Below are 23,893 nucleotides of genomic sequence, written 5' to 3' on the forward strand. Positions count from 1 at the left end.
TGGCTAGCTTGATCCTGATAGATTTTATCTTAGCCACTGGTGAGAAGGTCTCATCATAGTCAACCCCTGGGGTTTGAGTAAAGCCCTTCACAACCAGTCATGCTTTGAATGTCTGCACATTAACATCCATGTCAGTCTTCTTCTTGAAGATCCATTTTCAACCAATTGTCTTTCGACCAAGTTGTCGATCAACCAAATTCCAAACTTGGTTGTCATATATGGACTTGATCTCGTTGTCCATTGACTCTTTCCATTTAGCTGCCTCAGGGACTTCAATTGCTTCCTTGTAGTTAGTTGGTTCATCCATATTTACCAGAGTATTATCACTGATAGACGTATCACCATCTGTAGTTATATGGAAACCATAGAACTCAGGTGGCATGCTAACTCTTCTGGAACGCCTAAGAGGTAATGAATTGTCAACTGGTTCAACTGGAATCTCTTCCTCTAGTTGAACCCTAACGTCTTTAGAGGTTCCTTCATCGTTTGATTCTTGAATCTCTTCAAGGTCAATGGTACTCCCACTCTCATCTTTTCATATGAGCTCTCTCTCGCGAAAGACTCCTCTTCGCGCTACAAAGACCACGTTCTCACTAGGTCTGTAAAACAAATATCCAAAGGAATTTTGTGGGTAGCCGATGAAAATACATCTCTCACTATGAGTTTCAAGTTTGTCGTGAGTCTCTCGTCTAACGAAAGATTCACAACCCCAAACCTTGATATGTGCTAACGAGGGAACCTTCCATGTCCATATATCGTGAGGTGTTTTGGCAACCTTCTTAGTTAGGATATGATTAAAAATGTGGGTGACAGTCTCTAATGCATACCCCCAGAACGAAATTGGAAGTGAAGCTTGACTCATCATGGAACGAACCATGTCCAACAAGGTTCGATTGCGCCTCTCAACCACACCATTAAATTGTGGTGTCCTAGGAGGGGTCAATTGTGACACTATTCCACATTCCCTGAGGTAGTCGTGGAACTCGATACCAAGATACTCTTCGCCTCTATCTGATCGGAGCATCTTTATCTTCCTGCCCAATTGATTCTCGACTTCATGCTTAAACTCTTTTCAAAGGTTTCCGACTTGTGCTTGATTAAGTAGATATAACCATACCTGCTATAATATTCAGTGAAAGTCACATAGAATCGATTAGCATCCCTTGTGGATGATCTGAAAGGCCCACACACATCTGTGTGTATGAGATCCAACATACCTTCACCTCTTTCACACGATCATGCAGAAGGTGATTTTGTCATCTTACCCAAAAGACGAGATTCGCATGCATCATCCGACCTTAGGTCAAATGATTCCAACACTCCATCCTTTTGGAGTTGGGCGATGCGTTTCTTGTTAACATGTCCAAGATGACAATACCACAAGCATGCTTTGTCTATATCATTAGACGAATCAATTTGAAATACACTATTGCCTAAATTGTCTACACACATCACAATGTAAAGCTTCAAGATAAAAAAATATCATTCTTATAAAAAGAAATTGAACCATTCAAATCATTAAAAGAATATCTGAAACTTTGTCTGAACAATGCATGAAAAGAAATAATATTTCGTGTCATTTTTGACGAGTAGCAACAATTCATTAAATCTAAACTAACACCATTACTAAGAACTATACTATAAACTCCAATCTTGGTAACAAGTGAAGATCGCCTATTCCTCATGATTAAGTTCATTCTACCGTGCTCCACCTCCTCACTTCTTCTTAGCCCCTGCAAATAGAGGTGTTCAAAACCGGATATCCGAAATTTCGGATAGTGGATTTTAGTATCCTAATCTGTATCTGAATTTTCGAATATGGATACGGATATCCGAAATTCTAACTTTTTGTCATTTTCAAATATCAATTAAACTAAATAATTAATGTTAACTATCTAAGTAATTTAGTATTAACAAAAGAAATGCATTAACCATTTGTACTACGTGATGAAACTCAAAATAAATTGACTAAAAGCTTTTAAGAATCAATTAAAAAAACTAACTAACGAACCATTAAAAATAAACTGAAGTTTCTTTTACAATAATCAAGTTCAATCTTTAAGTTAGAAATCAAAACACTACACATTAGAAAACAATAACACGATATAAATCTAAGCATCGTTTGAGACAATGTAGTTGTTAAGTCGAGATGAAGATGATCGCATTTAGTATAAGTATTGAGCAACAAAGTATTAACTTTCATTTTCATAAAATAAGAAAAAAAATAGTTAAATTAAAATCATATTTTTTCGGATACCGGATATCTGAAATATCCGAAAACTTACAAAAAATCACTATTCGTATTCGAATCCGAAAAACCGGATATCCGAATTTTCGGATAATTTAACAATCGGATATCGTATTTTCGGATTCGGATAATTATGAACAACCCTACCTGCAAATCAGAACAAATGTGAAATCCACATCTTGTATTAAGGACCCAAGAACGAGAAGATGATGAGTTATTAGATGAAATAGTGTAAATACCTGCAGAAGTTGGCTTCACTTTGCCATCTTTGATATCTTGCAGATACTTCGGGCAACTTCGTTTCCAATGCCCTTTGTCGTTGCATTAAAAGCAAGTGGCCTCTTTGGGAACAGATATAGGAGGAGCATCAGAACTAGATTTACCTTTGAGTCCATTGCTTGACGACCCAACATGAGACTTTCCCTTCCAGTTTTGATTTGGAGGACCTTTCCTCTTCTTCCCCTTCCCTTGACCAATGGACAGAATGGGAGCACTAGCAGGAGTGGAGGCAATACTCTTTCCCTTCATACCTACTTCAGCTGTCTGCAGGAGGTTGTGCAATTAAGCCAAGGTTGTCTCACTGTTGTTCAAATGATAGGTCAAGATGAACTAATCATAACAACTTGGTAAGGAGTTCAAGACTATGTCAATAGCCAACTCCTCTTCAAAATGCACATTAAGACTCACAAGGCGCTCCACGTAACGTTGCATTCTCTGTACGTGGCCACAGACAGATTCTCCCTCTTTCATTTTACACGTCATGAGGGACTTTACCACCTCGTATTTTTCCTGGCGAGCTCGCTTGTGGTACTTCTCCATAAGGTCCTTCTTCATCTCATATGGACAATAATCCTCAGAGAATCTCTTCAACTCAGGGGTCATCGTGGTGACCATGATTCAAGCAACTTTTGTTGCATCATTGTAGTGCATCTTGTAGGCGGCTAGTTCTTCAGGAATGGCCTTCTCTTCGTCAATCTCAGTTAATTCTTTCTCAAGGACATACTCCTTGTTCTCGAAGCGAAGGGCCATTTTGATGTTGCCCATCCAGTCGTTGTAATTGGTGCCATCCAATGTCACCTTCGAGAAGATGTTCAACAACAAGAAGTTTTGATTGGAGGAGTACCAGAAGCATCATTTGGAGTAGACATCTGTAAAAGGAAGGTAGTTTTAGTTATATAAGAACAATCCTTATTCCTTAATATAGCAACCCAAAAATGAAATATTAAGGCTAGGATCCAACTATATAATTCACAACTTAGAAAAGGGATGCCGTAATCTAATTGTAAATTATATAAAGCTAGGTAAATGACGATTTTGCTAATTCCATCAATAGAAAACAAAATTTGAAAAAGGAAATTAAGTTTTGATGAAATTCCAAGATCTTTTGAGACTCACTGAAACTATTCAATGCCATGTTTAATCTCAGATTATGCTCTTCTATTTATGATTGGGATACCGAGGATCACAAACAAGATGTGAATAACCATACAAATGTGCTTGGTAACCTTAATGTCATTTATCATCTCAATTGATGTGCTAGTAAACCACACACGCTCCATCAACAATGATAATTTATGAGATACCCATTACAACTCTTTATTAGTCCCTATTAGTGTGCCGATTAACCACATACGCTCCACTAATGACTTATAAAGTGTAATGTGCAATTTCATGGGTTAGCATACAAATTCACATTTTTCTAAAGTAACTAAGATTGAGATTATTTATAAAAGGGTTTAGTTACTTTTAATTCATTATACTTATAATGAGAATTAATTGTCCTATCAAACCCGTTCGGCTAACGACCCTCCACTAATTATGGAGGCGGTGGGTGAGAGTGGACACCCATTAACTTCCATCTTATAGGCAGTTTTCTTATATCCCTTTATAGACTAGCTTCGTGAATTAGACGTACTAGCGGTTCGATTGACTTAGTCTTATACGTATAGTAATTATTAAACTTTTAATTTTACATATAGTATAAGGTGTATTTTAAAACTTTTCAAAATACTAGGTTTATAATTAAATTTCAAAAATTTAAAAATAAACCAAATGATTTAATATTTATCTATTAATTAACATTTAATTAAATATATTAAATCAAATAAGGATTATCTAATTAAATTAATCAAATAATTTAATCCTAATCCTTACCCTCTAAATTTTCGAAAATATAGGGTATAGGATTTATCCAATTTTAATTATCTCTTTTTAGGCAAATAAAATGATAATTATCAAAATTTGAAAAACCGTAACAACCTATCAATTTTCGAAATTTCTTGGGGAGGTAGGTTAGGGTTTCAAAACCCTAACCCTAATTTCGAAACTTAGGGGGCAAGGTTAGGGTTTCAAAACCCTAACCCTAATTTCGAAATTTAAGCCTCTTAGGGTTTAATTTCCATAAACCCTAATTTGATCAAATTCAACAATTATAGCAAATTCAATTGAAAACAAACCAAATGCTTTGATACCATTGATGGGTTTTAGGCATAACAAAACAAACTTAAAACTCTTAAGTATGCATGCAACCTAAAACAAATATCTATGTTTTCTCTATTGAACCTATAACTATGAACATCAAATAAGAACCCTAGAAACCCTAGGTAATTTTTGAAATTACTAAAGAAAAGGTTTAAGGTTACATACCTTTTCGTTGTTATAGCAAACAACTAGAAATCCTCTTTGTTGATCTCTTAGAAGCAAGCACCAAGTGTCGTGCCTCTAATGGTTCACACCCAAGCTAGCAAGAAGGAGATTATGGAGATAGGAGAGGGGTGAGGAGAGGCTTGAATTTTTGGCTATTCCTTGGAATAATAGAGTGTCCGAAAATTCTAGGGGTAAGGCTCCTTATATAGTGCACCTTGGAAACCCTAGATAAGCCCAAAACCAATATAATAATATTATTTTGAATTGGTAATTATCTAGCTTCTTAATTATCCTCTAAGGATAATTCTAGAAACCCTAAAGGCCTCTAGAAACCGTCCACCCAATGTGTGGAAGGTTTTAGAGCCTTTTGTTCGACTATTGAACAATTGCACTTTAGACCCTGCACTTTTAATTAATTCCATTAATCCCGAAATTAATTCCAATTAATTTCTAACTAATTATTAATTAAATATTAATTTATATATTATTCTCATAATATATTAATAAATTATTTATTTCAATTTATTAATCAAATAATAAATCAACCTCTCTTTCCAAAAAATCATCCTTTCCAATTGCTAGGTTTGAAGGCAACCCAAAAGGATTGTGCTACTATCAATTCAAGTTTATACCAATTATAGTTATGGGCTTAGACACCTAATCCAATATTTTCAACTAGTTAACTTGCATGGTCACTATGTAACACTTATTTTCCTTTGTAGGTCAGTTGAGAGCATGGAAGAATCAAATGGAGGAGTTGTGGGAAAGTCTGTGTGCCACAGCGTGGGCATGGGTGGCCACAGCGTCACATCAAAGGTCATGCACGCGTTTTAGATTCCCGTCACGACATGGTGAAGGTAGCCACGATGTGGCAGCTGGTGCAGCCCACGCCCACTAAGTTTTAGGGTTTTTGCCATATTTAAGCCCCTTAACCCCCCCCCCCCCAATTCTAGGTCATTTCCTTCAGCCTTTATCTCCCAATTCCGAAACCCTAGCCCATGTTCCATGGAAATGAGCTTGGTGGTTATATATTGAGGTTGTTTGCTCCATTTGGTGAAACTTGAAGAAGAAGGTGGTTCATTTTGGTGCAAGGAAGCAAGGAGCAAGCTTGGATCCAAGATCTTCTTCACATTTCTGAGTTATTGAAGGTATAAAGTTCATACCTTGACCTTTGTGTTTCTTGTTTGATGTTTGAGCCCATTTTTGGATGATTTGGTCCAATTATTGAGTGCTCTTGGAGTTTGAGGAACTCCAGAGTTTGATGTGGTGCTCATTTGGTCTTGAACTTTTGGGCTAATGAGAAAAAGGTCATAACTTAAGTGTTCTTAGCCTCATGTTGGAGTTTTGGTCACGTTTAGGACTTAATGGACTTAGGGTTTAAGATCTTCTCTTATTGTGAGGTCCTAATGGATATAGTTGGAAACTTTATCCATTAAGTCAGTGTGGAGAAGTAGATCTGGAAGTATGAGCTTAGATCTGAAAGGATTAAGCTCTTATTAATAAATTGGTGTTGTTCTAGTGCCCACAGCGTGGAAAGGGTAGCCACGGCATGTGGAAGTCAAAAATCACGACTGCCTTGTTTTGGCATTGCCACGGCGTGGCCAAGGAGGCCCACGACGTGGCGTTGACCTTGACCAAGTTTGACTGTTGACTTTTGACCAGTTTGACTTTGGGTCAAACTTGAAGGAGTTGGGCTGTTGATTAAGATTTTTACTTGGTTTTGGTGGTTAGCAGATTCGTGGGTGCAAGCAGTGCTAAAAAGGGATCGTATCGTAATGTTTCAGAGTTCTTCAATTCAGGTGAGTTTTGCCTCATTGTACCCATGGTTCGAAGGCACCAATGTCGGCCCACTAGTTTTGGTTATATTTTAGTAGAGGGATGTCATAGGGACTGTATACGGTCATGTAGGATAGACTGAGGACTCTTGATCTAGGCTCTCTCACTTATTCCTTGTTTGGTTGTGGCTCCAGAGTAGGATCACCTGTCCGGGTGTCTATCTCACCTCTGAGTATATACGGTCATGTACTAATTGGATTCTTGGTACTTAGTATGTTGCTATGTTGAAGTGATTTGTTAGATCTGTATCCTGGTATATAGGATGTTGTTATGCTGTAGTGATTTGTTAGATGTGGTATATAGGATGTTGTTATGTTGTAGTGATCTGTTAGATCTGTATCCTGGTATGTAGGATGTTGCTATGTGGTAGGGATCTGTAGATCTGTATGTCTACCTGTACTTGCTGGTTATCATCTAGTGGGGTACCCTAGGGAATGTATGTGGTCATGTAGGATATCATGAGAACTCTTGATCTAGGCTTTCTTGCATGTTCCTTGTTTGGTTGTGGATCTAGAGTCGGATCATCTATTCGGGTAGCTATCTCATCTCTGGTTACTTATGGTTACACACTTCATAGAGGTTAGTTGGTAATAGGACAGTGTGTGGTGCAAGGACTAGTAGGCGGTAGTGAGCTGTATGATTGATGTTTTCCTGTATTATGCGCCTGCTTGATCCTTGATTGTTTATATGTCGACATATGGTAGTAGTGGGTTGAGGCAGTCCTGCTTTGTGCTGTAGGCCAACATACCCGATGCGGGCTGGCTATAAGTCGAAGGCACAGAGGCTCGTGAAGAGCGCTTGGGTTGAGGCGGTAGGCCAATGAACCCTGGGTATTCCCGTGCGATGGCTGATTGGACCCTTTGCATGTTGGCATTCCATTCCAAGGACTGATTGGGCCTGGGCATTCCAACTGAGAGGTTGTGGGCCGTTATGCATGTTTGTATGTTTATCGTATGGGGTATTTTGGGGGAAACTCACTAAGCTTTATGCTTACCTAGTTTTTTATTGTTTCAGGTATCATCGGTGGCTATGGGAAGGCGAATGCGGGACTGTACACACTCATCAACATCATTGAGGATTTCACGTTCACTATAATACTTTGATTTTTAATAATTGTAATTGGTAATAGATGGTTTTCTTAAAATGGTTTTATAATTGGGAAGTTTTACCTTAAATACAATGAAAAATTTTTGGTCGTGAAAATAGGACGTTACACACTATGTGAACATCTACAAGTTCTATCTTTACAAGTCTCCTTTTCTTTTATAGGATAAAAGAAATATTTGCAATCAAAAGCCACCATCTAATCTTATGAGAACCAAACACTTAGGCCTTAACAACGAGCACATTTCGTGGTTAAATTGGAAATTTGGTGGGGATGTAAATACCATTCCATATGATTATGGTGGTTTATGGTGTGATGGAATATGGTCACCATCACAATTAAGCACATCCAACCTAGCGATGTAAACGGGACCAAACCGGGGCGAAAATATCCTTTCATGCCCTCGACCCCCAAATTCATATATTTCTTCCTACTCGAATTCCCTCGTTTCCCCGCCCCCAAATTTCAAAAACTCCCCCGATCCCGCCTACGTTTCCCCGATTCCCCCGAATCCACTGTTAACCTCGTTTGGCCCGAAATCCTCCGTTTAAACTTATTTACGTTATTTTTTCTCTCGTTTATTTTGATCAACTTTATATATTACAGTAATTATTCAAATACAAAACATACATTACATAATGGCTACTCTAAGTTTAATGTTTATTTTTATAAATAAAATAGTTAAATATAGGGTTATTATTTCAGGCCCCCTACGAGGTATTTAGGACTAAACTCTCCATCCTCGCTCCCGCCCCAAAGAAACTAAAAAGCGATACAACTCGCCCCCGAACCTAAAAATATTGTAAAAATAATCCTGTAAATAAAAAGGGTCCAAGTCGGGGTCCTACAAAGATTTTTAACATCCCTAATCCAATCACTTTGAAACATCCTGTTTTAGGTCGATTCATATCCGAGACTGGGACCCGAATGTATGTTACTAGGAGGCTTCAGATCTTGGGGAAGAAAGGTTTAGACCACTTTGAGTGTGGGTAATGTAGCTCGGATGATCTGAGAGTTTGGTTTGTGTCTTTGGAGACCAAGGGTATATCGGTAAAGTGGCAGTTCATGCCTTTGGAATTAGATTTTTGTTCAGAAAGTTTTATGGCAAGGGGGAGTTTATAAAAAGATAGATCTCTCCGAGACCATTCCGTGGATACAAAGAACGTCGAAAACAGAGTTGAAACGAAGAAGTTATGGCCGTTTGAAGTTGGAGTGGTTCGAGTGAGTGATCGTTGACTTGTTGACCAAGCTCATTTAAGGCTCACGACGTGAGCATGAAGAGATCACGATGTGAGAGGCACCTGATGCCCCAAAACCTTTATTTTCGGGTATTTAAAGGTATGAGATGATTAGGGCTCCTCCTCCTCAGCCTCCTTCACTTCCAAGACCTCTGGAAACCCTAATCTCAGCCCCTATTGAAGTTCTTGGTCATTCTTGGTGTTATTCAAGAGCTTTTGGGAGAAGAATATCTTTGTGGTGCATTTGTCAGCATCATAGCTTCATCATCAGCTAGTTGTGGAGCTTTTGGACCTCTGTAAGTCCTCAAGCTCATGCCTTTCCTTTTATTGCTTGCTAGATCTAAGTTTTCGTGCATTTTATGGCTTGTAATGTTGGTTAGCATGCATGGGATCCATAAAGTTGGCAACTTTATGGATCATGGTGGTATCTTAAGTCTTATAAGTCTTAGATCTAGATTTTGGTCATGGCTTTGGACTCCAAGCTTGAGTCTTGGTCCTTTTTCCTCCATTTTGACCTAAGTAGGTGTTTGCGTCATGTATTGGGCATACATGACTGAAAATCTTCGATATTTATGGCCATTGGGGTCAAGGAAGACCCTCTATACTGTCCCATGTTAAGGCTTAACGGATTAGGAGCTTAATGCTCATTTTTGGTCAGATATGGACTCACAACGTGAGGAATAAGACCTCACGACGTGAGATCGTGTTCGAGGATGTTTCTGGGAAAAAGCCACGACCTCACGATGTGAGCATAAGTGCTTACGACGTGAGCACCTCCTGTGCAACTATTGGGCTCTTTGATTGTTGGATAACTTGGTCTTGGACTTATCCTTTGGTTTGGGCTCATAATGGACTAAGGATTTTAGAGTAATGGACTTTTGTTTGGGCTTGCCTTGCTGGGATTGCCCTAATGGGCCTTGGATGGTGAATTGGGCCTTAGTGGGCCCAATGGAGTTCGGTCTTTATTGGTCCCAATGGGCTTGGGTCAATTATGGGTTTGGTTAGTTAGGACATTAGTGGGCCTAGTGCTTGGGTTTAGACATGTGTATTGATGGAGTTTAGTTTTGGGGTTTTGGTTCAGTGTTTGGAGCCGGTTCGCAGCAGAGGCAGTTGTAGGGTTCGTCTTTCTTTTGAGGTGAGTTACCTTCCCTGTATCCATGGGTCAAAGGCACCAATGTCGGCCTACTAGTTGATATTTATGGTAAAGATGATTGTCTTTGTTCCAATTGTCTGGCATGCCAGTAATTATTGAGGTTTCTGTGATCATTTGCTTATGATATTATGTGGTAGTGGTAGGGGTGAAATAGACCCGCTATTCCGTTGAAATAGACCGAAGGGGAGACCAACACCCAGATATGCTCGGCAGGGTAGGTCGAGCACCCTGATATGCTCGGCAGGATAGGTCGAGCACCCAGATATGCTCGGCAGGGTAGGTCAAGCACCCAGATATGCCCGACATGGTAGGTCACGTACCCAGATATGCTCGGCAGGGTAGTCGGGCACCTAAATATGCCCGACAGGGTAGGTCGAGCACCCAGATATGCTCGGCAGTATGTTTGTTATGTATGTGGTATGTTGGGGAAACTCACTAAGCTTTGTGCTTACAGTTTTTAGTTTGTGTTTTAGGTGCTTCGGTTTTCAATCACGGGAGCTCCGGATGATTGCAGAGCACGCACCACATGTTTCCGCATTTTATAATTTACTCTGATTTGAAATGATGCTAATACACTTATTTCGTTAAAATTTTATGGTCTTATTTTTGGGACGTCACAAGTTGGTATCAGAGCCTTATTTGAGGGATTCAGACATACTCTTGGGTGTGTCTGAACTCAAATTGAGGATTTGGTAAAGTTTTTCAAAAAGAAATACATTTTTGAGAAAAGAGTTTTCTAAGATAAGAAAAGGGTGTAGTGCATGCAATGAGCCGAGCTCAAGTAAGTTTTCCCAGAATACCCATACATGTTATCTGTTATGATTTGATTTATGAATTTGTGAAGTGCATGCTATTTAGGGCTAAGGATCTGCTCAGTATCTGCATGATAGAATGCTAGGAGAGATGTCGTGTTTGCCTATTATATGAGCTTTTAGAACTGTGTGCTAGGATGAGGCTAGGGATACTTTCAGGAATTGCATGATAGATTGGCCTGATATGTGATTCCTTGTAGCCTAGGGAACATTCGATGTTATGCTGGATTGGTAATATGTATTGGTATCAGTAATTTCTAAGTGCATGTTTTAGAAATTGTACATGGTTAGGATCTTATAGCCCTAGAATGATTGATTTGGCCTTATTTCCTGTTCCTTGATTGGTTGTGGTCCTAGGGTAGAGTCTTTTATTCGACAGTCTATTTGATCCTGTATTGTGTATAATTTGCATACATAAGGCAATCAGAAGTAAGAGTGGAAGTTTCCAACATGAGTTGTAGTATGTGAGTTTAAATGTTCTTTGATTATTCTATGGATTGGAGCGCTACTGCATGAATGATGCTTGCTTTGTGCTTTGTGGGACTCTTAAGTGAGGTGAGTTTACTATTAAGTGAATATGTTAAGTCACATGTAGTAAAGGTTGAATAATCTCATAGTGATGAATTTGACCCTATTGCGTAGCTCTTGTTTGAGTCTAACAGCTGTAGGGATGAGTCTTTTACTCGAAGTATTATCTGAGCTTTATTGCATGTGACTATATTTATGAGGTACCTAACTGACATTACGGGGAGTTCTTCAGCAGCTGATGGCATGGTGAGGTCGGAAACGTAGGAAAGCCTAGGAAATGCTTTAGTGGATTTAGTTTTGCTGTTAGCAAGCATTTAAGAGTATCAGTTTGAGAGGGTGACTTGGAGGATTCGGGATGATTCTTGAGGAAAGTATGGATAGGTGTGGAAGGTAGTATTGGGCCCGTATTACTGAAAGCACATGATCCATACTCGAATCGGGAGAGTATTAGAAAATCTAAGAAGCCTGTGGGATAAGGATTCTTGGGTACATTCCGATCTGTTGCGTGTTGTTTCGGTATAGTGTTGAGCACTCAGGAATGAGATTCAGATTTTAGTTCCCGCTCAGGAGCAGGTCCTGGGCCAATTGATGCGTGATCGCGGGAGTTCATCTCATCGAAGAATACTCGCAGTGTTTTGGAATGGACCCTGGTGGTCTTTCGTTCAGCCAAGGAAGGGATTTTAGAGCTATCGATAGTAGTCTCGGGGCCTTTCGGGTCGAGATCGTTGTGGGGCAGATGGGGGCTCATCTGGAGCCCAAAGTTTGTGAATCTCTGGGTTCCTTTAGGAAGGAGGATCCTATTGTTAGCTCTTGTCAATTGGGATCGGAGGTGGGTTATGCACAATGTCCTCAGGAGAGTCGAACACATTATTGGATTGCCGAGGAGGTTTCGCGAGCCCTACGTGAGGAGTTAACCGACATCATTGGGCATGTCACTGATAGATTGGTCTCTAGGTTTAAGGGTCGTACCCCGGCTGTTCAGACGGTTGATGTAATGGTCGAGGTATCGCGGGAGCAGGAGATTGGTTTGGATAGGCATCTAGGGAAGAAGAAGCGGACTCATGGTCTGGCTCGGCGATCCGAGCAGTTGGACGCTGCCATAGCTAGTTTCAGAGACCCGAGGAGTCATTGTGGTTGCACGAAGGATGAAGGGGCACATGCGGATGTGCGCAGCAGGTCTAAGTGCGGCAGGTGCGGATGGATGGTCAACCCTGCTAAGAATGCACATTGGAGGTAAAGCCATGTCATCGTTGTCATTAGCCTAGTCATATCAGGGTGAATTGCCCCCGCTTAGTGGTTGGGGCAGCTCAGGTTTCTGATGGGTTTTGATCATTCTAACACTCCTAATGTGTACATGCAACCCTAGAAACCTTGGATCTATGTTTTCTCTAAGATACATGCAAATAATAAATTTCCAAGGTTTACATCCTAACTAGCATGGCATGAGGAACTTGAATCATAAAATGCTAGAAGAATTACATACCTTTTAGTAGTGGTTGATTCCTTGGAGTTTGAGAGCCTAGCACCAATAATATGGATGCCTCAAATGGAAGTCACAAATCACCACAAACTTTGGAAAACTATGAGAATGTATGTGCACACTCTAGAATTCGGCTGCCTCTTTTCTCACACACAACTAGTGCCAAATCAAGTGCCAATGACTCCTTTATATAGTGTGGAGGATTAGGGTTACATTCCATGTAAACCCTAATACCCATGGCTCTTCCTTTCCAAGGATCCATGGGTTAAAAGCTCCATGGACTATCCATGGACTCCCATGCAAGCCTAGCCCATTCCAAATGAGTATTAGCCCACACGATATAAATACAAGAGCCCATATTTAATTAGTCACCTTTTTGATCACCAAAATTAATTCTAAATCAATTTAAGATCAATACTAATTAAATAATATGATTTCATATTAATATATTATAACTTATAATATATTAAAAAAATCATAAACATACAATTCTCAAAAGATTATCCATACAAATAGTTCGGGTGAAGTGCAACCCAAATGGACCATGCCGGGTCGGCTCAAGTATATACCAAATAAATTTATGGACTTAGACACCTTATCTAACAGTTTCATCGCAGGTACTTCGGCAGGAAGAGAGGTTCAGGGTTTCTTCAGACAATATTGCGGATATGTCATCTTTTGCCTTCTTCTTGGTCATCCGAATTTATATTGATTTGGAATGTTGTTTTGGCTTGGGTAAGCGTTATCTATGGGTTGGTCCTCTGATATTGTTTGGATTATATCTTCAAAGATTGTGATATTCCATTCTGCATGCCGAGAGTCTCCAATGAATCATTAGTGGGTTGTATCTCGTGTAGCGGATTCCAAAGTGTTCCGTTGTTATTCTGGTTTTTGGTCGAGGTTGGTTCAGGGGTATGGTACGAAAGGTCTATAGATAGGATTTAGCGGGATAGTTCTCCAGTATCGTCAGGGTCCAGTAGATTTATCACATGTTCTGGTATGATCGGCGGTTGCTTATGGAAGAACTTTTGGGTTCAAGCACTACCGTTTCTAAGAGAGGAGCGGTAGCAGGGAGATAGTAGTGGCAGTTGCATGAGTTGTTTGGTCGTTGAATATGTCAGGGGAGTTGTATATTCACATGGGCCGTAGATGGTTAGAATTCAGTAATTCTTTGGGGTGAAGATTCACTAGTTCAGAGCAAGGGTTGTGGTTTTTATTCTCCATCATAGGAATTCAAGAAAATGGTGGTATCATGGGAGGTGATTGGAGCTATCATACTTGCTAAGAATTTCAGGGAGTATTCTTTTGGATTTTAGGAGTTGGGCGATCATTGAGATTGTCTAGTAATGGAACGTTAGTATTCGTAAGCGCATGTCATAGGCGGTTCATGCTGTATGAGGTTTGATAGGTTGGGAATCCGTCAGAATTATGGGAAGAGGGAGCTTCGTCCAATCCAAATGGGGGTGAATCGATCAGAATTTCCGGGAGTTGTATCGGGCATGGAACGAGGGCAAGTTTTAAATTCTGGTCAGGAAGAGAGTTGACCCAAGTGGACGTTTGGAGTAGGATTTTGGTGAGTTGAGAGTTCAGGAAACTTCCCAACAACTGGTTAACGCCTTCCTGGTGATGGATAGCAGGTCTTGGTGTACCCAGATTAGGATTACAGGCATGACTCGAGTCCAGCTTGGGCGCTTGGTCAGGTACGTGTCCGAATCTGATGTGTATGGAATGACAGATGAGCGGTAAGACCATGGGCGGTGGCCATGAAAAAATAGGAAGTGTTGTAAGACTGTGGGGTGGCCTGTAGCATTCACCGACCGCGGTACAGCAGTGAGGGTATGGCAAACCTATGATCGGTCATGGATTTCTTCAGATGGTTTAGACCAGGGTGGTTCAGGTCGTAAGGCTGTGGGAGGGCCACAACATACTTGGAACCAGGAAGTAGTAGGTCATTGGAGACCAGGTATGATATAAGACTACAGTTGGTCATGTAGCATTCATTTTAGCATTAGGATTGGTGGCGAGTCAATTTGGGATTTTGTCGCCAGATGAGATTTTCTCTTGGAAGTTGCGTGGAGCGACTGTGCGTGTGTGTCTTTTGACCCAACAACTGGGCGGGAATCCAGTGTTTCAGATAGTTGACAGACAAGTTGGGACCAGGAAGGTCTCGACTGCTTGTGGAAAGCAGCAAGGGAATAGCACGTTGATTCGGGTAATATTAGTGATTTGGGATTCTTGTGTTGAGTCGCTTGCTATTCTGGAGAAATGCTAGGTCACTTCCAGTTTGGATTAAATAATCTCAGAGTAATTGATTTGACCATGTTGCGCAGCTCTCGATTGAGTCTAACCGTTGCAAGGATGAATCTTCTACTCGAAGGATTATCTGAGCCTTCTGTCAAGTATAAGTGTTCTGCTGTTGTATATGGTCAGTGATTTTGTTCCCAAATGGAAGCATCGAGATAATTAGGGTTGGAAGTGTTTTGTTTAGTCTGGTATTCTATGAGGATTCGACATGGTAGTGGTTCAGTATGGGCGGTCTGTCGGGAAGTCAGACCAATTTGAGATTTCAGGCTTCAGAAAGGTAGATGTGGTTTTCTGCAAGGAATTAATGATTTGTTCTTCTTCGGGTTTAGAGAGTTTGGCTAGGTTTGGTTTCAGTTTCCTTGGAAAGGTTGTGATATGCTCGACAGTATGTTTGTTATGTATGTGGTATGTTGGGGAAACTCACTAAGCTTTGTGCTTACGGTTTTCAGTTTACGTTTCAGGTACTTCGGTTTTCAATCAAGGGAGCTTCGGATGATTGCAGAGCACGCACCACATGTTTTCGCATTTTATAATTTACTCTGATTTGAAATGATGCTAATACACTTATTTCGTTAAAATTTTATGGTCTTATTTTTGGGACGTTACACACTTTCTCTTTATATATATATATATATATATATATATATATATATATATATATATATATATATATATATATATATATAATTAAAAAAATAAGAGAATAATATAGTGATGTATAGTGGTGGATATACTAAAATAATGTGGTTTTCTGTGGTGATGAAGTGTCGGTGACGTCATACCCACCATATTTGTGTTTGGTGATACCAATACTCGATGACCTTAAATGCAAAAAAAAAAGTAAACCATTTTACCTACACGTAAATTTTTTAAATTTGGTATATATATATATATATATATATATATATATATATATATATATATATATATATATATATATATCCCTATTCTAATAAAAGAATAATTTTAATATCCTTTTGACATGTGTCATCCTATTAGGTCTCTTAATTAATGCATATTTTATTTTTCTTTTGCCATGTGTCACTCTATTAGGCCTCCTAATAAATGTATGCCACTTGTCAACCTATTACCAAAGGGCTTCTAGCCCAACGGTATCCGGTGTCGCCTTCCCTCCTTGAGGTTGAGGGTTCAAGTCCCGTCGTGGACATAGGTGGATTTAAGGTGTAGTTTAGGAGTAGGTTAGATTTGCCGTTTCAAAAAAAACTTGTCAACCTATTAATTCTTCATTTCAAAATTTAAATTTCCCACTCTAATTACATTAAATTAATAACATTAGAATAAAATTAAAATAAAATTAATAAAGATATAAGATGATATAATTTCACGTACTTATTTAAATTAACGATTATAATTTTATATAACTAAAAAAATATCTCTTAATTAATAATTTATTTAAAATAATTGATTAATAATTTTGAGTTCTCACTATAAAAGTTTAATTATTTTTGTAACCGTGGTTCCCACGGGTTATAAACTAGTATATATATATATATATATATATATATATATACACACACACACACACATAATTTATCAGGTCTTTTACACCAACGTGCCACGACAACATCCAAATGCCACCCCTGGATTCTTAGGGGGCAAGGAAGATGTTGTTATGTTAGTTGTAGCGCGTATACCACTTTATAACATTTCAGAAAGATTTTTGCAGTCTTTTCGTATAATGACCGGGTCGTGAGAGTACGATGCATCAGTATAAAAGATTGATCTCATGGATCTTGGTCCATGATGACCTTTTGATCAATAGAACCGAAATAGAAGAAAAAGAAAGAGATTATTGTGACCATCTATTTGAGTACATCATTCCATAAATCTAATTCAAGTTCTTTTTTTTTTCCTATGGAAAGGCCTTAAAATTTGAAGTTTGCAAAAAACAAAAAAAAATTAACAAATCGTTGATGGGGTTTGCCACCCGGTGTACAAGCTACAAATGCATTGAATTTGCATTAGAAGTTTGTACACCGCATATGACATGTCCATCTGCAGTTTTCGATCTTCTTCTTCTTCTTCTTCATTTTTTAGTTTGTATCATGTATAGAGATATCATTTTATTATGTAGTATAATATTTGGGTTGATTCGGTACTTTAAACGAATTAACATTTGAATGCCAAGAAACAAATAGCAATTGAAAGAACGACGAAATGTTTTTTTTTTATTTTTTTTTATTATTATTTTTTTTAATTTTAGTGTTTATTTATTTTTCAATATGCGGACAAACAACTAATAGCTAGTGTTTCGGTTAAAGGCTCGTGTCATAAAATATTGGAAGTGCTTAATGGATTAGACGAAGAACATCGTGAGTTATTTGCGGTTTTGTTCATGTCCATGAATGGTGTTCGTCCAAATTCCAAATCGCACCTGAGTGAGACATACCGTAGCTGAGTATGCTCATCCGTGATTTTGTGCAAAAAATTGATTTTTTTTTAATAATCTCATGCGAAACCACAACTGAGTGGGCATACCGCAGGCATGTTCTGAGTTTGAATGACTTTTTTTAACTATTGACTAATTTTTAGCTATTAAATAAGTAGTCATTAGCAAATTGGACTGATTAGTAATTTTTTATTTTTGTATGAGAAATTAAATATCGTTTTATATTTTCTTTTTATTATTTTTGTATCCATATTAAATGGTGACAAGTAGATTAAAGTACTATTAATTTTATTAAATGTACGTAAATGCTTACATATCTCAAAATTTTATATTGGTGGAATATAAATAAAAATAAAATATAAGAATATATATATATATATATATATATATATATATATATAGGGTTAGGTTATTTTGTTTCTAGTAACTATTGTGTGCCATAATGCACAGATCTGGATGAAATATAATCAAATGTCATGATCTGAGGGTCTATGATAGTAGAATATGATAACATGTACCATATAATCACACAAATTCCAGCATAAGGGCATTTTAGTCAATTAACCTATATTAAAAAAGGAAATTTTCGGATTTTTAGGGATAATTAATTCCGTTATTTTTAAAAATCTGAATATTTTAAATTAATTCAAATTTAAAAATCCGATTTTATTCTGTCAGAATGTCAAACATTAATTAGTAAAGATATCTTCGATTTTATTCTTGCGGATATATTTCCAATGCATATATTTTTGATAATTAACCTGATTTAATAATTCAACATATATTCTTCATATACATTCGAACGTGAATACAAAATCATACATATTCTTACAAACTAATAATCTTATACAATTTAATATAGTTATACATATTCTAACAGAATATCATCAAAAATGAATAAAAATATTAAGAAATAACATTCTTAAATATACAATTATTAAGCAAATACACATGATCTTCTACCAATTCACATGATCTTTCTCTTGTATGATCAATATTGAATTCCTTCTTCAAGCCATTCTGAAAGAATAAGATGCATTATTCGTTAGTATTACCAGTGAAGCTAATGTACTTGTTGTTAACAAACATTCTCAAAAGACATTCTAACAGAATGCATTTATACAAATAAATTCTGACAGAATACAAGCATTACTTATTTAATAGAAACTATATAATAGAGAATGATAGCATATTCTAACAGGATGTATTTCATTTTTCCTATCTTGCAATGTTTTTTACTTTTCCTATCTTGACAAATAATGAGATTGAAATCGAATTCTGTCAGAATAATAGACATTCTAAGAGTTTTGACAGAATACATACCACATGACCAGATTCTAACAGAATGTATTTCATTTTTCCTATCTTGCAATGTTTTTTACTTTTCCTATCATCTTTAATTCCTCATCACTCCAAACTATCTACAGATATAAACACTATGCTTTAGGTAAACAACACAAGGGAAATTTGTCATCAAATGTGTGACTTACTAAAAGGGTAAAAAAGGAAAATTATGTGTTATGCATCTCTGCAACTGGTGGCAAACAATTGATGTAAGGGGCCCATTCAGAAGCCTGCATTAATGAAGAGAAGATAAACAAGGAACCACATGGAATGTCATCTCAAACAGTTTGAGAGAAAAAATGTACAAAATTGGTACCTGACCAAGTTTTTTGGTGCATTAAGATGACCAATGCAAGCTTTGCAACATTAGTAACATCATCTCCTAACAAAGAACTTACTGAAGGAAGTAGATTATCTAGGGCTAGTTGCTGCAAAAATGTCCACATATGACAGAATTTGGGATTTATAATCATGGAGCACCAAAGAGTTATAAAGTTTCAGTAAAGCATACCACGGTGTAAGGAACTTTCAGTATGCAATCACCAGCATGTATTGGTTTACAAGCAAACAATAACCTGCATTTAGGACATATCATAGATGAGCAAAAGAATTTGAAAAATCATAAAAATATTTGAAACATATATGTTACCTGCCATGAATTGATTTCCCTACAGAGAGCACGGACGAGATGGGAACCCACGATGGATGGCCGAGGATCGACAGTCCGCCCTCAATTTGCAGCCGCCTCCCTCCCATCACGATTTCTGAACCACCGGACCACCATTCGACTTCCCTCAATCGCCTGATGCCTTCTCGATCTGATGAAGACGACGATGAGGACCGAAGTCCCTTTCTCAGCCCTCCTTGCGAATCTGTTTGACCCTCACTAGTGCCCTTGATTTTTGACTGCTCCCATTCAATCGTTCCTTATTCCCGATCTGTTGAAGAAGACGCGTCCCCTCTTTGTGCATTCAGGGTTGTGGATATGATGGTTTGAAATAAATCAAATAATAGTAGATGTGATTTAAGGGATATACCAAATATATAAGAATTTATTTTTAGTTTATAAAAACAAAATGACTCATCTACCCTTTTTTTTACATTAATGATTTATTTTTTTCTTGAATTCTCATTGGTGCATACATGCACACAATACTTGCTAAAAACATTTGAACCTAGCTCTATATATATATATATATATATATATATATATATATATATATATATATATATATATATATATATTCTCGAGTTTGCAATGGACCCACTTTTGAAGTATGTGATACAGACGGGAGTTTTATCTCTGCTGGTCTACTTGTTCTTTATTTAATCCTTAATCATTTTTCTCAAACCCTCTCTCTCGTCTTTATTACAGCAGTTCCTCTCTCTCTTTCTCTCTCTAGAAAATTAGAGATTTTAAAATAATAACATGGCATTTTTCTTTCTTTTGGGTGTGTGAATTCTCTGCGTGAAGCAACAAAAGTCTTCTCTTTCACACCTATTTCTCTTAATCCCACAACCCCATATGGTGATTTAAAGAATCTTGTTCTAGGGTTTTTACAATCCTCTTGGAAAAGGTCTGTTCTTTTACCAAGATTATAACATTATTTTTCGTGTTTTCTTGAGTGGAATTGTTTGTATCCTTGTTTGTATCTGGGTTTTCTTCATTTTTCGTTATCTTACTAACAGTTTCGCCCTAATTCACCCTTAATCACAGAAAAAAGAAGGCAAGTAGTTTAAATTTCATCTTTCAAAAAAAAAAAAAAAAAAACTCCTCTTGACCCTTTTATGAGTTATGATCTGTTAAATTTGCAGTTCTGTTATGGGTTTTAGTGTTTTACATTAGAAGTTGAGTTTCTTGGATTTTTGATTTTGAGGGGAGATATGGAAGAGGTTGAAGCTGCTAATAGAGCTGCTGTTGAGAGTTGCCATAAAATCCTCAGCCTTTTGGCTCAGCCACAAGATCAAGTTCAGTACAAAAACTTAATGGTGCAAACAGGGGATGCAGTAGTTAGGTTCAACAAAGTTGTATCTTTACTCGATAATGGTTTAGGTCATGCTAGGGTTAGAATGGTCAAAAAAAATTCAACCCCTGTACCCCAAAACATACTCTTAGACACCCCCACCACCATAACAACCCACCATCATCCACCAAAACCCCTTCAACTTCTTTTAGATTCGCACCCAATTCAAGAAGTTGGTTCAAATGTTGTTAAGAGCACTCTTTCTTTAGCTAACCATCATCACCCTTCACTCGAATTAAACTCAAATGGTAAGTGTTCCATTCAAGTTTCCCAAAATACCCCTCACCCTTCTTCTAATTACCATTTCCTTCAACAACAAAAGCTCAAACAACAAGCTGAAATGATGTATCGGCGTAGTAACAGCGGGATTAGCTTGAATTTTGACAGCTCAACTTGCACCCCTACAATGTCATCCAATAGATCTTTTATGTCTTCATTGAGTATTGAAGGGAGTGTTGCTAATTTGGATGGAAGCTCTTTTCGGTTGATCGGGTCAACCCGGTCAGCTGACCAAGCCTCGTATCAACACAAAAGGCGGTGTTCGGTCAGGGGAGATGATGGGAGTGTGAAATGTGGAAGTTCTGGTAGATGTCATTGCTCCAAAAAGAGGTCAGTAGCTTCATAATTATGAAAGTAAATTTGTTTTATTATGGGGTCTAATTTGACTAATTTTGTTTTGTTGACCAGAAAACATAGGATTAAGAGGTCAATCAAAGTACCTGCCATTAGTAACAAGCTTGCAGATATTCCCCCTGATGAGTATTCTTGGAGGAAGTACGGACAGAAGCCCATCAAGGGTTCTCCTCATCCCAGGTTACTTTGATTCAAAAGATTCAGATTTTTTGTAAATTCAAAATCTTAAATGAATCTTTTTTGCTGTTTTTGAAATGGGTTTTTGCGTTTCTGAAATGGGTAATGATTATTTTTTCATGTTTGTGAACAGGGGTTATTATAAGTGTAGCAGTATGAGAGGTTGTCCAGCAAGAAAACATGTGGAAAGGTGCTTGGAAGATTCAACAATGCTCATAGTCACCTATGAAGGGGAACATAATCACCCAAGGTTACCTTCTCAATCTGCAAACGCCTGAAAAATATTCTGTATATATTTTAATGGGTTTAGGGGATATTTGGAGCTAAAATTATGGGGTTTACAATCCTTCAAAAGAAAGGGTCAAGTGTTTTTTTTTTTTTTTTTTTAATTCTTCTGAATTGTCGTTTTTGTTCTTTGTTCTTTGGTTTCTTCTTTGTTTGACTAGATTAGTGTAATAGTAATTTGGGTCAGTCATATGGGGTAAAAACAAAGTCACCATTGTTGAATGTTGGATTAATTTGAAGGATGAAAGAGCTTTGATGGTAGAATTGTTGTTATTAAAATTCTGTATATATTTTAATGGGTTTAGGGGATATTTGGAGCTAAAATTATGGGGTTTACAATCCTTCAAAAGAAAGGGTCAAGTGTTTTTTTTTTTTTTTTTTTAATTCTTCTGAATTGTCGTTTTTGTTCTTTGTTCTTTGGTTTCTTCTTTGTTTGACTAGATTAGTGTAATAGTAATTTGGGTCAGTCATATGGGGTAAAAACAAAGTCACCATTGTTGAATGTTGGATTAATTTGAAGGATGAAAGAGCTTTGATGGTAGAATTGTTGTTATTAAAATTAATTTGTGGGATTTTGAGTTATGAAATATAAATGGTGTTGGATCTTGCTAAATATGGCAAAGGTTTGTTGGGGTGGGGGTGGGGTGGGGTGAGATGAGTGGGGTATGATCCGAATTTGGAAATATTTAATTGGATGTCACCCCATTTATTATTGAAAGATGGCAAAAAAATCCAAACTTTTCTTGATTGTAATGAATGTGTTGTCAATTATGGGGTGCTTATTTAGTCAAAAATATGTTGTCATAACTCATGACACAACAGTAGTGTTGATTTTGACTTTTATATCACATTCTTGACATTTTGACTTTTATGTCACATCATTGGTGATGGGGATGGACTGGCACTGCGTATTGAATGCATTATGTATTTTAACTCTATGTAAAGTTGGTTTATATAAAAATTGGGGTGGGGTGTAGATGAGATGGGATTTAAGTTCAAGAAAGAACGTCATAGTTTATAATTCTGTGTGATTTTGGAAAAATAAAATAAAATATCAATGTTAAAAATGATATTTTGTCCAAATCTTTTCAAGATTGCAAAAAGCGATTTTCTTGTAATTTTTCTAAGCATTTTAAATTTAAGTCTTGGTTAAAATTGAAACTTGATCAAACGGGGCAACTATTTCAACCTCGAGAAGTCGCTAAGAATGTATTAAAATGCTTAAAAATTTTAGATTGTTTTAATAACTTATATTGTTATTAGTCCTTTTTGTGATAAAAGTAATATATTGAAAATCGGATAAAAAGTTGTTTGGATAGACATAACCAATCCATTTTAAAATGGATGTGTTGAAAAGTCCAAATTAAATGGTTGGTTTGGCAAGTAGGCGTTTGAAAGCTTTTATTTTTTTTATTGTCTGACAAAATGTTTCGTTTTAAATAAAAAGTCTCGTTTGATACTATAAATTTTTAGCGTTTAGTTTAAACAAAACACTACAAATATAAAATCTATCTCACGTAGTTTTTAACAAAACACAATCAACTACCAACTACCTGTTAACAATTAGTTTTGCCGAACAAAACCCAAAACTAAAAAGGTCATAGTAGGAAATTCAAACCCTTATAAACAATTGATGGTTTGGTTTTGACATTTATATAAACAGGTTTTTA

General features: G+C 37.3%; 1 protein-coding gene across 2 annotated transcripts; it reads left to right on the top strand.

Moving 5' to 3' along the window:
* The first annotated feature begins 20,458 nt into the window (after positions 1–20,458).
* Positions 20,459–22,767, top strand: LOC145129462 (putative WRKY transcription factor 21). 2 transcript variants are annotated; one of them, XM_079064198.1, is made up of 4 exons: positions 20,459–20,831; positions 20,920–21,737; positions 21,816–21,941; positions 22,072–22,767. In XM_079064198.1, the coding sequence occupies exons 2-4, from the start codon at positions 20,989–20,991 to the stop codon at positions 22,214–22,216; spliced, it is 1,020 nt and encodes a 339-aa protein (XP_078920324.1). In that variant the 5' UTR covers positions 20,459–20,831; positions 20,920–20,988; the 3' UTR covers positions 22,217–22,767. The 2 variants fall into 2 exon arrangements, with proteins under 2 accessions (XP_078920324.1, XP_078920325.1); XM_079064199.1 differs by having other exon boundaries at positions 20,459–20,681.
* The last annotated feature ends 1,126 nt before the right edge of the window (positions 22,768–23,893 follow it).

Source organism: Lactuca virosa, chromosome 8 (genome assembly GCF_052849685.1).
Source record: "Lactuca virosa cultivar CGN04683 chromosome 8, Lactuca_virosa_CGN04683_v6, whole genome shotgun sequence".
Classification (NCBI taxonomy): domain Eukaryota; kingdom Viridiplantae; phylum Streptophyta; class Magnoliopsida; order Asterales; family Asteraceae; genus Lactuca; species Lactuca virosa.

What these genes read in the sequence shown, in the direction of transcription:
- LOC145129462 (XM_079064198.1), top strand. Translation starts at nt 20,989, where the DNA reads ATGGAAGAGGTTGAAGCTGCTAATAGAGCTGCTGTTGAGAGTTGCCAT. An exon ending in TGTCATTGCTCCAAAAAGAG is followed by an intron (nt 21,738 to 21,815) that starts GTCAGTAGCTTC and finishes TTTGTTGACCAG; the next exon opens with AAAACATAGGATTAAGAGGT. An exon ending in AAGGGTTCTCCTCATCCCAG is followed by an intron (nt 21,942 to 22,071) that starts GTTACTTTGATT and finishes GTTTGTGAACAG; the next exon opens with GGGTTATTATAAGTGTAGCA.